Source organism: Camellia sinensis, chromosome 3 (genome assembly GCF_055761805.1).
Source record: "Camellia sinensis isolate YWXY chromosome 3, ASM5576180v1, whole genome shotgun sequence".
NCBI lineage: Eukaryota > Viridiplantae > Streptophyta > Magnoliopsida > Ericales > Theaceae > Camellia > Camellia sinensis.
In genome coordinates, this window is record NC_138963.1 from 96,297,239 (window position 1) to 96,310,358 (window position 13,120).

At 34.7% G+C, this 13,120-nt stretch overlaps 1 protein-coding gene across 1 annotated transcript; it reads right to left on the minus strand.

Moving 5' to 3' along the window:
* Positions 1-2,598: 2,598 nt before the first annotated feature.
* LOC114256266 (putative E3 ubiquitin-protein ligase ARI2) lies at positions 2,599-10,090 on the minus strand. Its single transcript, XM_028195885.2, has 7 exons — positions 9,440-10,090; positions 8,639-8,671; positions 8,267-8,543; positions 7,452-7,932; positions 5,835-6,383; positions 5,593-5,759; positions 2,599-3,078 (listed from the first exon to the last, which is right to left on the minus strand). The coding sequence occupies exons 1-7, from the start codon at positions 9,557-9,559 to the stop codon at positions 2,933-2,935; spliced, it is 1,773 nt and encodes a 590-aa protein (XP_028051686.1). The 5' UTR covers positions 9,560-10,090; the 3' UTR covers positions 2,599-2,932.
* Positions 10,091-13,120: the final 3,030 nt, after the last annotated feature.

Below are 13,120 nucleotides of genomic sequence, written 5' to 3' on the forward strand. Positions count from 1 at the left end.
TATACCCAAATCCTTTGATTTCTCCACCATAGTTCCTTAAAGAAAAATGTAGAGCTAATTGAAAGCTTCGTTTTAATCGAAGAAGATCTTGTTTTAAACTTTGTCAAACTTCAACCCTTGCTTTCTTCCTCTTCTACTCTTAAGGTATGAATTTTTTCAATCTTTGGTATAATTGTTAGCTTCGTTATTTGCTCTTTAAATAGGTTTAGTGATTTGGAAATGTTAGGTTTAAATCTAGATTTTGATTTTGAAATGTAAAAGAGAGATTTTTCAAATGAATTCTTGAGAAAGGTTGTAGGGGTGTGTTGAAATGTTGAAAATTCTTTCCTTAAATGTGATTATTGAAAGTAAAGCAAGTTTTATTAGAAAATCATTGATATTTGATTTATGAAAGGAAATGAAAAGATGTTGGGTTTATGAGGGTAAAATGAATGTATCTGTTGATGATGAGAGTGGAGTTGGATATAGATATCATCGCTTCCATTTTGAAATTTACGAGATTATATCTGTTGTTGAAAAATTATCTATTAAGTGGAAATATCTATTTTGGACTATTGGTGGAGGATAACTTTGGTTGTTGTAGAAATTACATGTGGATTAGGTTAATTGAAACTAATTATTCATACATCTTGCATTGAGTATTGTTTCATACTTAAATATTGAAAATGTATTGTTTTGAAGGGAAAAAAAAAGAAGGTTGTATACACCTTGATAAATCTAGTTAAGGGGTGTGGTTATGGTTTATTATGTTGGCATGTGTGTCTTTTGTGAAAATTCAGAAACTCGCGCGGTTAGGTATTGATACTTTCGGTTAGTATCAGTAAAATGAATTTGGTAGTACTTGTATAGCCTACTGGTAGACACGTACCTAGAGATTTTCAATTTGTTGTATCCACTGTCCTGTTTTCTGATATAAAAGTATATTTTTCATGAATTGATATGATATTGGCATTGCATTATTTTGATATGGAAAAGTACAATATTTGACAAATGGCATGCATGTATATTCACCTTATGACTTTGTTAAGCTTCATACGTTGTGCTCAAGTATCTCTACTGGGTTTTAGCTCACCCTCCGTGAAAAACAACTTTCAGATACTGATGATATGCTTCCACCAAGTACATAGCTTAGAAGGACTTGCAGCCGGGAGTTTCTTTTTGTTTCTTTTGTGTAATGATTTTTATACAAGCCTAGGATTTTATATATATTGAGTTTAACTCATTTTTGTTGTACTCAAGCATTGATTCGGAAAGCTATAGCAATTAAGGCATAAACTTATTTGTACTTCTTCTTGTTCTAATTCATTTACAAACGGCATATGCTATAGATTTAGAATTTAGAATTTATGAATGTACATATGCATATGTTATCTTATGTACAATTAAAAAATATCAATGACACGTTAAATATTTCGCAAGGTATACTTTCTACAGAATATCATGCTATGAGTTGTTATTTTTTGGGGACATTACATAAATCATACATGAAAAATTCAAATCAATTCGATAACCATATCCACATTACTTCATAATGTTTGTTTCCCAAAATATTGATAGTCTACTTTTCAAATAATATTTGTTCATTTTTTTATAAATAAATGTCATGAACAAACATGGTTACAGTTATCGGATCTATCTTTCTTTCTTTTTCATGGATGATTTACATATTATAGTCTTAAAAATAAACGGTTCAGATTCTCAAGACGAGACCGATGGTAGGCACCATGGGACCAAATAGCATGGTGTGAACTGGAGACTTGCAAAACCTATTTTAATTTAGGAGTTTGTGTTAGACTATTTTGTGTAACTTTTACTTACAATTTATTAGACAAAAATAACTTAAATAAGCTGAAAAAATATTAATTATCTTGGAAGAGAAGGGGCTTTCAGCTTCTACTTATGATTACTAACTTTTAACTTATAATAAACTGCACTAAACAAGGTCGGTATAGATGTTTCTCATGAGGTACTACATGTATTCTCCAGAATCAATAGGCCTCCAGAGAGTTGGAGAACTACCTAACAAGTAGAAGGCAAAGCTCTACGGAGCCATCAATCTCTGTGGCAATAACTAACATCACGCAAGCATACAATATAAGGCCATTTTTGAACAACACCATCTAGGCCAATGCAACACAAAACACACATTGCAGGAGTCCAATAGAAAGACGCAACACATCCAACAACACACATACCAACATCATATGCGCTACAATGGACAAATTTCTATTTGAGCGAGGAGGCAAACACAAGGCACATAAGCTGTTTTGCATTTTGAAAATGTGAATAGGTAGTATGATGTAGCCGATTAAAGATATACAGCTCCCACAATTACCAACAAAAAAAAAAAATTGTTTGATTTGTTTATTTCCATCGTTGATACGAAGACACAAGCATGTAGTTAAATCTCAAAATTCAACAACCAGAGAGCAAACCTACCCCATCCCCTAATGACTTCTAATATGTGTGTGTGTGTGTGTGTGTGTGAGCGAGAGAGAGAGAGAGAGAGAGAGAAGATTCAATTTGCAAGAAACTTCTACAAAAACTGAAATCAAGTATTTATCCACACATATATCCAATAATTCCATCCTCCAAAGGTTTGCAAGCTTTCTCGAAGAGATGTAGTATATAGCATTGTTGCTCAAGTCTCAAAATAGAGAATACACAGATTTATACGGATAGAAGATCAATGAGACGCTATGTACAAAATACAATTTTCAAAAGACTCAAATATTTTTAAAAATAAGACACGTCCTAGTTTTTCGTACGGCAAAAAGATGGAGGAATGACGAATCAAGGAGAAAATTAAATGATAAAAAAAGGGGCAAAACAACTGGTGTTTCATCCATGAATGATCATTTCAGAGAGACACGGAGCCGCTTTTAAGTTAGAGCTGTACACTTACATTTGTAACCAACAGCAACTCTTATGATCAATTACGGTCAATGACCTCTGCAGGCAAGTTGAGGTCTATCATGCTGCAGCCAATACTGTCCTTTCTAGGACGCTTCCGTGACGAGCATCCACTTTCATCTGAACTCCCGGAGCCTGAAGGTCGCTCAGATGCTGTTTTGATTCCTACAAATAAATACAGGGTGCTTTAGAGAGTCTTAAAAAGACATCTTGAATAAACATCTGTAAGCAAGAATAATTTCCACGTAAAACAAAACAAGGCACTAACAATTTTATTTGTATTGCAAGTTTTAGTGGAAACATATAATCACAAACAAGAAATGGTACAATTCAACTTCTTGATAAAATAAAAATCGGAAAATATTACAATACATCTAGATCTAGAAGCTAGTAGAATACATAAGAGAAATCTCTCAACTACAGTTAGAGGATACTTTTGAAATGCCGTGTGATTAAAATTTATCAATCAAATCAAAAGATATATTTTACATGAACTAAACATGTCAAACTTCATGATACTTAATACCAGAAAGGCAATAAATGGCAAGCCCACAAAATAACTTTGAATAAAATGAAGGTTTCATGAAGATGAGTGGTAACACAATAAACAATAAAGATCATATCGACTCAATACATGGGAAATTAGAAAAAATGCTAGAAACCCACAATTTAGATCCACAAATTTACCTACAACAATGTGACAAGGGAGTTGGGTCCCATATGATTGAGTGTGTAACAAAGCAAAAGTTGACACCTATCAAGCCACATCAATGTGGGCTATGACGCACGGTAAGGGTACGATACGGTAAAATTTTTAAAAAAAATAAGATACGGGTACGGCTTGGTAAGTTTGTAAAAACATATTTATTTTTAATTTGGAGCAATGCAAAAATTAATTAAATAGTTTAATTTATTAAGATCCAATGTAGAATTAACATTTAATGCCTAAAGTAAAGGTATAAATCAAAATTAAACGTCATTTTATTAAATAACTTATAAACTGTAGCTTAATGTTGAAATTATACTAAGTATAAAACTAAAAATAAAAAAGAAGTCTAGTGAAAGGAATTTTATTTCTGTAGTAGAAGAAAATGTTATTTCAACTGAGATACAGTACGGCTTAGGTATATACTATATGTCAGGGTATACCAAAAATTAAGAAGAAAAAATTTGAGTACGTGTTTCGTATACCTAGTATGTATACAAAAGTACCATACGAAGTAACATACATTAGTAAGTATCCGGTATGGGTACAGTATGTTTATCGAAGTACCCATGCTTTATAAATTGTGGGTCTAACTGGGGAAGCTGTTTTAGGGGTCTCAAAACATTTACCGGAAATTAGAGGCAACACCAAACTGTCTGTTGAGGTGGTGACTCGAAACAGAAAAGTACAATTGTTACAAGGAATTGTATGGTTCCAGTAGTGACAAAAAAATGTGTCGGAATTTTATATATATATATATATATATTGCCGCAAATAGAGAGAAGAACAACACAGGATCCAATAGCTGACACCAGATAAACAGTGTTCTGAACTCAATCCAAACACATAACCTGTGACCAACAACCAATATAAAGACCTTAAAGCTTACTGAATCGAAATTTGGGGATCTGATAGTCAATTTCAAGATAGCTTTAAAATGAATTTTATAAGCATAAGTTTGGTATCTATCCATTGCATTAGAAGTCAATCCAACCAATTAGCATCTCTTCCATGAAAAATTATTTTTCATAAGGCGAATGTGTAAGTCGAGGCATTTTACCTTTCATGAGGCAAGGCGTCGAGGCATAAGCATTTCAAATTTTAAATTTTATTATTTAGTAAACAAATTAAATATTTTAAAATGGTGAAAAAATAAATATAAAGGTGTAAATACTTTTCTCCGTAAAGTATCGAACATTTCACTGCAGAGAATGAAACATACCTTCATTAACAGTGAAATTGACATTCTTAGCTCTAGTGATTGAGCTTCTCACTTGAGCATTAACGTAGTATTTTTTTTTCTTAATTGGTCATTTACTTACTTTTTTTCTATAGAATATAGTCACAAAGGGGTTCTTTCTTATTTTTGCTTTTTATCTTTAAACCATCTATCTACTAGACTAAGTTTAACAAGTGCTTAGACAACCTTTTCATATGCGTACTTCTCATATGCTTATGCGCAAAGGCGTACAAAGTGCACCTAAAGCGCATGACTCAGATTGTGATGAGCAAGACTTTGGGGAGTATAGCCTAAAAGTCAAAGCCTTAATGCATTTTACCTTTGCCTCGAGGCGAGGCGAGCCTCAGTAAAGCCAAATCTGTTTTTCCCCCAATTCTAAATACAAATCTTGACAAATATTCTGACTCTGAATTTGCCCTACCCAGATTTTAACCAATTCAAGTTTGGTCAATTGACCTGAATCTGACTTTCCGCAAATTTTTCCATAAAGTCAGCAAATTTTAAAACCACAGATGCATGCAAGAATTAGATCATGCTATTACTTTTTTGTGATATTTGTTAAATTTTGTACACATGAATGTGCAGAATGCATCAATCAGAGCTTTGTCAACAATCAGAATACCTTGATCCACATATTTTTGCAAAAACATGAAGTATAAAACTTCCCAATTGTACAGTGAATTGGGTCACAATTATATTCTAACTAGCAGAAAATAAGTTCAAAAGAATTTACCATTTATGTGATAATCTGAAGTTGAACATTTTTGAGTGTCAGTGAGTATAGGGTTCCAACAGACAGAAAGTTCAGTTGCCTTCTCGATGCCTTTTGACTGGTATGGAGCTATGCTGTGAATACCAAATTGGAGTGAACCCAACAAATCATTCTCAATGCATTCATACCTGCAAGAAGTTAGGCAAGTGCATGAGTATCAAGAATCTTATTAAGGTTTGTGGCTTTGCCACAGCCAGACTCACATTTTCTTGCAGAGGTTATCAGTGATCACACAGAGATTGATAACGTGCATCCTTATCTCCATGACTTTGTCCTCGTCATACTGATCAAATGGCTCTTCTATAAACTTGGATAGCTTCTCAACATTTGCCTCAAGTTGCTGCTGCTGGTCCTCGAATAGATGTTGCTTTATTTCCCTTTCTTCCATTGTCATCTCATCCTTAAACAAGTCATCTCCAAACATATAAAATGCAAATGGATATGAATATGAAAGGACCCGCCTTGATCTGAAGAGCCTGTAAAGTCCATTAGTAACCCAGCTGAAATCTCTAAGTCTCAAATCCTTCTTCTCCGAGTTCGACACCTTTTCTTTTATAGTCTCCTTCAGATTTGATTCAAGTTTAAAGGAATCCGTATGAGCTTTGTAGCGATTATGATAGTGCATGTAACGATAGAGGTCCCGCTTTGCACGCTCAGCATTCTTCTCTCGATCTTCTTTATAGCGACCACAACTGTGACCATTGATATGCGACCAAGTATGATCGCGGCCAGTGGCTCCACCACAAAGCCAACTACATCAAAAGTAAGACAAAATCATTCAATTTAAACTCCAGAGAAAAAAAAAAATCATAATGAGAAAGGCCACATGCTGAATAAAAGGGGGTAAATCTAGCGAGCATACCAGCCAAGAAAGACTTAGCAACCAAATAAAAAGGAATGCATGTCCTGGATAAAAACAAATGACAGACCAAATATGACCATATACTTCCCACAGTAAGTAATCTATTCAATTGAATCCCATATTCTGCACGAGTACAATAGGAGATAGAGAATAATAAGAGATTAATCAAACAAACTGGATCTCCAAAAACGCAAAAACCAAAGCCTCAAAATATACATGTTAAGGATCTCTACCACTCTTTAATCAGAAGCAACAATGTTGGGAAAAAAAAAGTCTAATTAGAGCCATGTTATAACAGTATCATTTACATCCAGAGTATGATAGCATCTCCATCTCATTTTGCCCGTAAGCATTTGTGTAAGCAGAGCAACAATCCACATATCACTACAAGAATGCAAATTCAAGAAGTTACGCTCATTACTACATCTGCATCCACTAAATCTAACTATATCAAGGTTCAGGAATAAGTGCAAAACATCCATCTCTCACAAAGAAAGAAATCTCAGGCAATTTTCACTTAAGGGTGAGAGCTTTACATTTCTCAATTGAGGATGAGTAACTGAACCTCTTTCATTTCACGTCCACAATATTAACAAATTAAAATAAAATAAAATAAATAAATAAACTAAGAATACAGTAAGAATATTGGTTTCTAACTGGTAGTGCCCCTCTACACGCACAAACAACAAAACCAAACTGTCTTGTGTCCCAATAAAAGATTTTTAAAAAAATGGCTTTCACACACACAACAGAAGAAAGAAAAAACAAGAGAAAAAACTAACTAGAAAATCTCAAGTAAATAGATGAAAAATAAAGAAGTCCAAAGGACTAGAACTGAAATATCATTATGCTGGCACCAAAAAACTAATCTATGAAAAACACAAGGTTCTTTAGCATGATCACAAAGATAGCACCAAATTGCTCAAATGAAACAAAGAAGCCTAGAAAGAAGTCTCACCAAAATGCTTGCCCACAGATGCAGCTCACAAGGTTGCAGCCACCATTCTTCTCCACAGGTTTGTGACACTTTGGACAAGGTTTTGTATGAACTGTAATCCAATTAACTGTTTCTGATTCATCGCGACACTTCTTGGTCCATAGCTCCCACATCAAACATGAACAGGGTGAGTGTGCTACAGCTAAGCAGCTGAAACAGAACTGTAAACCACATGAACATTCAACCTCACAAAATTCATCCTCCTCAACACGTATCGCATTCCCACAATGAGGAGTACTTGGGCACCATTTAACCATTTTATTATCCTCGATATATGACTCAAGAAGAAAACGATCAAATTTCTCAGCTAAATCAGGGTGCTCTTTACTAACAAGATTTCTGACAATAGCTTCATCACAAATAGCATTACATTTGTGTGCCATGCACCTAATACGCTTGCTCTGACCCTCATTTATCTTCACAATAAAATGCCCTGTCCAACCTAAAAGAAAGAAAAATACATAAACATAAATCCCAAATGTAATAACATGTCCAGCATGATAATGAATCACAAATATAAAAATAAATCCCTCAACATCATCTTAAGAACTTCAAATAGTTTGTGAGAGTCCCATTTCCATTTCCAGTGACAAATCCCATTTCCACTATTCCACATAAAGAAAATGAGAGGCTAATATCATCTTCTAAATCTACAAGTTCCGTGTGCCAGTGCATTGAAGAGACCTATAAGCTTCGGTCTCTGATTTTCAAAACTTCATAAGTTATCTATGAGAAAAGAGAGCAAGACAGCCAGCAGACAAAAGAAGAATGCTTACAATTGTTGCAAAAGCTGTGGCCACAGTCCATTTTTGTCACATCATTACAAGGTACATCCTCTATGCAGATATTGCACATTACCGTAGAAGAAGGCGGTGAGTCAAAATCATGATTTCCAACCACAGTCACACCTGCTTCGGCAAACAAGCAAGGTTTCCCCTTCTCCACAAGCACTGCAAACAACTTGTCAACATCCCAGCGGTAATGAATAAGTAGAGTCCGTGCATGGTGTTCTCTTAGAGAAAGCAAGTCCATCACTCTCCGCAAATCATCCCTCTACAAAAATGTGCCATAACTAAAAGTTTCAGTCATCCAAAATATAGATGTATTTACAACATCATCATAAAAAGTGGGTGCATTTTCCCTCTTACCTGTGCAGCCAAAAGAGACTCTTTCGTGATTACCTGCAGAAGGCCCAAAAAAATGATTAGAAAACAAAAAAGGAGTACTTGTACAGAAAACTAGAAAATGGGTATTTACTATTAGGTCATGCTAAGGACAGTCCAACATGCTATCAAGAAAAGGAACAAAATGCCAAAAAAGTAAGAATCTCAATGTATTTTTTCCTGTAACCCAAAGTATTTTTACATTTTTACATCTCCGCCAAGGCTATTGACAGCCGAAAAGACTGTTGTTGATGTTTTCCTTCACTGTTTGCAATCCCTAAATCTATAACCAAATTCCATTCTTAATAGACCTTTTCAGTCAAAGTTGATGGTTCGATGCTTATCGTCCTGCTTACTTATAGCACAAATTTCATTACTAACCATGCAATTAACTCTTTAAAATTAGAAAAGAAAGAAAATGAAATAATGAAAAGGTACATTAGCATAATTCTATTAGTTGTTTCCCCTTAAAGGAGGGGTCATCTTCTGTTTGAGAGGCAATCTCCCAAAACAAAAACCGTTCTTTCACAGCCAAAACCAACAAATTACCAATAAATCAATCACTAAAGCCCTAAAATTAACAAAATCAATCTTCAATAGCGTACAATCCATTACTTCACCCCACAGGAAAAGGGAAAAAATAATCATCCAACTTAATAGGGAATGAAATTGAAGAAGCAGCTGACAAAAGAAACAAATATAACAATCATGAGAGACAAATATACGATTGAAAAACCTAAAAAAAAATTTCAAACAGGTATTGGTTTGTACGCATTGATTGAATACCTTACTGGAAGGACCCTTCGTAGGGGCCCACTGGACATCAGACTCTTCGTTTTCGATTCCATCGAGGGAGTCACGACCGGAGTAGCAATAATCTTCTTCACTACTCATACAATCCTCCATAGCCCAAGAACAAAGTGAATACTTTTGTGTATACAAATATATATATATCAGAATATGTATCTATAGAATTAGTCGATCCCGATGCGAAATCGGATGGTTCGATCGGGAAAGAGAGAGAGAACAACGATGATTTCCGGCGAGCTTGCCGGCGACAGGAGAGAGAAAATTGGCTAGAGAGAGAAGCGTACGAGACGAAAAGAGTCACTTTTTAGAGAGAGAGAGCGATAGAGAACTTTTTTTTCTTGGCGTCTGCGGTGCGAAAAGAAAGAGGGCTCGAGGGAGTGAAAAATCAGGCTGGGATGCGACGTCGTAAGAGAAAATTGGCACAAAAATGGGAAAAGCAAGGACGACGTAAGATGTGTTCCGAATCAAGGTTGTGGTGGTTTGCCCGTGTCACTTTGTTGAGTTTGCTTTCTTGTGGATATAATTGGTTCTGATTTTTTCTTTCCTTTTCATAATTTTGTTTTTATTGGAATAATTTGTCCAAACCTACTTTTTATTTCTACTCTTCATTTTTTAAGGGGTTTTGACGATTTATTCTTGCACACTCCATTTCATAGATTTAAATTTAAATTTTGTTTATCAAAAATTTAAGTATTAAATTACTAAAAAAATTATTTTCATACACTTAATTACCTCAGTACACATCTTTTTTCAGTATACACACTTATTAATTTGATTATTAATAAATTTTCTCAATCCATACACAGAAAATTACAATTATACCCTTCACTCATAATCATTGTACACACCACTCAACTCTCCTTTCCACACACTTATTGAGTGGTCCTGCTTTCGGATTTGTAGACCCACTTAAACACCACAAGACTATAATATGAAGTGAAGACAAAGTTCTCCATTAAAGGCCCTATTGAACCTCCATTAAAAACACCATTCAAAACCCTCTAAAATATTATTAAAGATGAGATATCTTTTCATTTTTTTTTATTACATTTACTATTTCTAGATCTATGTGCACTCCATTGCCATAAAACTCTTGTTTTTTTTTTTTGTTTTTTTTATATTTTTGGATTTGGGGATTTCAGCATTGATTTTTCAAAATTATACATTTAATTCGAAAATTAATTTTTGAATAAAAGTGATTAGTTTGAAAATTTTGTTTCGAAAAAAAAAGTTGATGTCCAAATATAATAAAATAATTCGGCACTAATTGTCCAATTGAAAACGGCAAAAGGAAAAAAAAAAAAAGAGTACTACATGACATTTTCATCACTAATAGAGTATAAATCTAGAGATTAAAGTAATATGAGAGTTGTTATGAGAGTATTGTTTTGCAAGCAATAGAGACGTATAGAATGTGTAGCAAGCAAAGTGACAATAATGTAAAAGTTAAGGTTTAGTTTTTTTTTTTTTGGTGTACATTGATATATATATATATATATATATTTTAAAAGATATGTACATAAAATATTTTCATATAATATTATTGGTTCTAGTGGATGTCCATTATGATCATTTTAGTTTAGGGTATATATACTATTAAAATAATATTTCATTAAGGGTGTACACTGAACTAATTAGGGGTGTGGAAATAGAATTTCTCCTAAATTACTTTGTCCAAAAAAACAAGTTTAGACAAAATAACTAAAATACCTTATATATATCATACACGGTCCCAAAACTCATTTACACAGGCACGATCTCTCTATCTCTCTCTATCTATCTCTTTTCACATAGCTTTTGCAGCATTGGAGATGGCGATGCTATTGAGTTCTTCTTTGATGTGCTTCTTGATCTAGATCTGTCGTCGCTGAAGAAGTTGACGATGAAGATGGTTCACTGAAGATGACGATGTCGACGGCGCAGTAGTAAAGAAACATTGTTGTTGCCTCCCTCCGTCATTGCAACCATTGAGAACACCCAACAACTCCCTGTTTGTCTACTACTACCACAACTAAAAAAGAATGCGATGGTTACTACACAGATTGCTCAATTCCTTTATATTTGTGTTTAATCCAAGTTTAGTTACTACATAACATCTCTATTTTTTATTGAACTAAAGTTTAATCCTAATATTTTATTAATTTATGATTGAAGAATGCTTCTTTGGGAGGATGGAAAGCCATGTGGCTTTATAAAAACTGTAAATCATAGTATAAGACGCAGCGGATGATTAATTTCAAAGTCATACCTTTAAGTAGAGTCTGAAGTGAAGAATCTCGTGGGTAACTCACGTGCTTCCAGAAAGTGAACAACCAACCCAACAGTAGAGTGATATTACAAAATGAATATCACCCACACAAATCACAGTGCAAAATGGCTTGATCGTTGTTTTTTTGGAAGAGAGTCAGTATATGGGAAAAACATAAAGCATACGTTGTTTTTCTGATTAACCATATCCCATATCATATCAGATATATAAGATATCTATATCATCTATCCATATGAGTTGATATGATAGATACAGATATCCTAAGTGGTTATCCAAATAGGTTTTGAATTCAAATTCAAACTTATTTGGATAAGGTTCAAAGGGTCATGCCACATGGGTGCCCAATTTCTAACATCTCTCACTCGCACATGAGTTGGCATGACACTGCCACATCTCTATCTCAATCTCCCCAAACATGAACAATCTCATACTAGCCAATGCACCGTGCGACCGCTGAGAACACTTGCATGTGGGAGCTCTATACTAGAAACTCAATATGAGTCAACATAGAGATATCAACCCAAAATGAACAGAAATAGTGTCTCATGTACCCAGACCCATCTAGCTACATCAGTCCAAAAACATCTCTAATCCCTCAAAGAGCATGTTTGACTCTCCTAGGTCCCGCATTATATTCACACCCAATCAGCATCCTATAAAGAGCGATGTGAGTTGTCGACAGTGAATATAGAGCAGAGATGTAGAACTAGATGATCTTCCATCACCCTCATATCATTCAATTTGAAATTGACCACTTTCCCAGTAATGTCCCTTAAAGTCGAATCATACATGACCGCAGGCAACATACCAAAGTAACTGAACATCAACTCCTCATCTTATGACATAGTCAAAGGTCACAAAAGGCACAGAGTGAAGTCATTTAGGAAAAAAATGACTTTTAGGACTCACATGGTGAAGAAGCAGGGATCCATTCTTTCACCTCGCTAATGGGTCGATAAGTACATGCAGTACGAATACATGTTATAGTGGAGTAACTCTTCCAAAGAGTGATGTTAAACTTACACACCATACAGATCTTAGTCTAGTCGCTCTTAAGCGCACAAGTCGCTTCTTAGTGTCTAACTTGAATTCTCTATTTGCTCGTCCCTCAGGCATCAAATGAGATCTCGCATCTGGCTATCCATAACAGGCACATCATGGAAAAGTGGGTACTCTCATATCCATGGTCGGGCTCTAACAAGACCTCATCTTGGCTCCAACCAAGGCGACATAGCTAGTGAATAATTTTGGCTTCTCTATTTGCTCCAAATGCAATAAGCCACTAGTCTCATCCTTACACGCTACCTAGCGCTAAGGGCGATTGCTCGTGTGAATGAGCCAATCTTGCCTGCTAACATCAATTTAATTATTTTGTGTATGCTAATTCA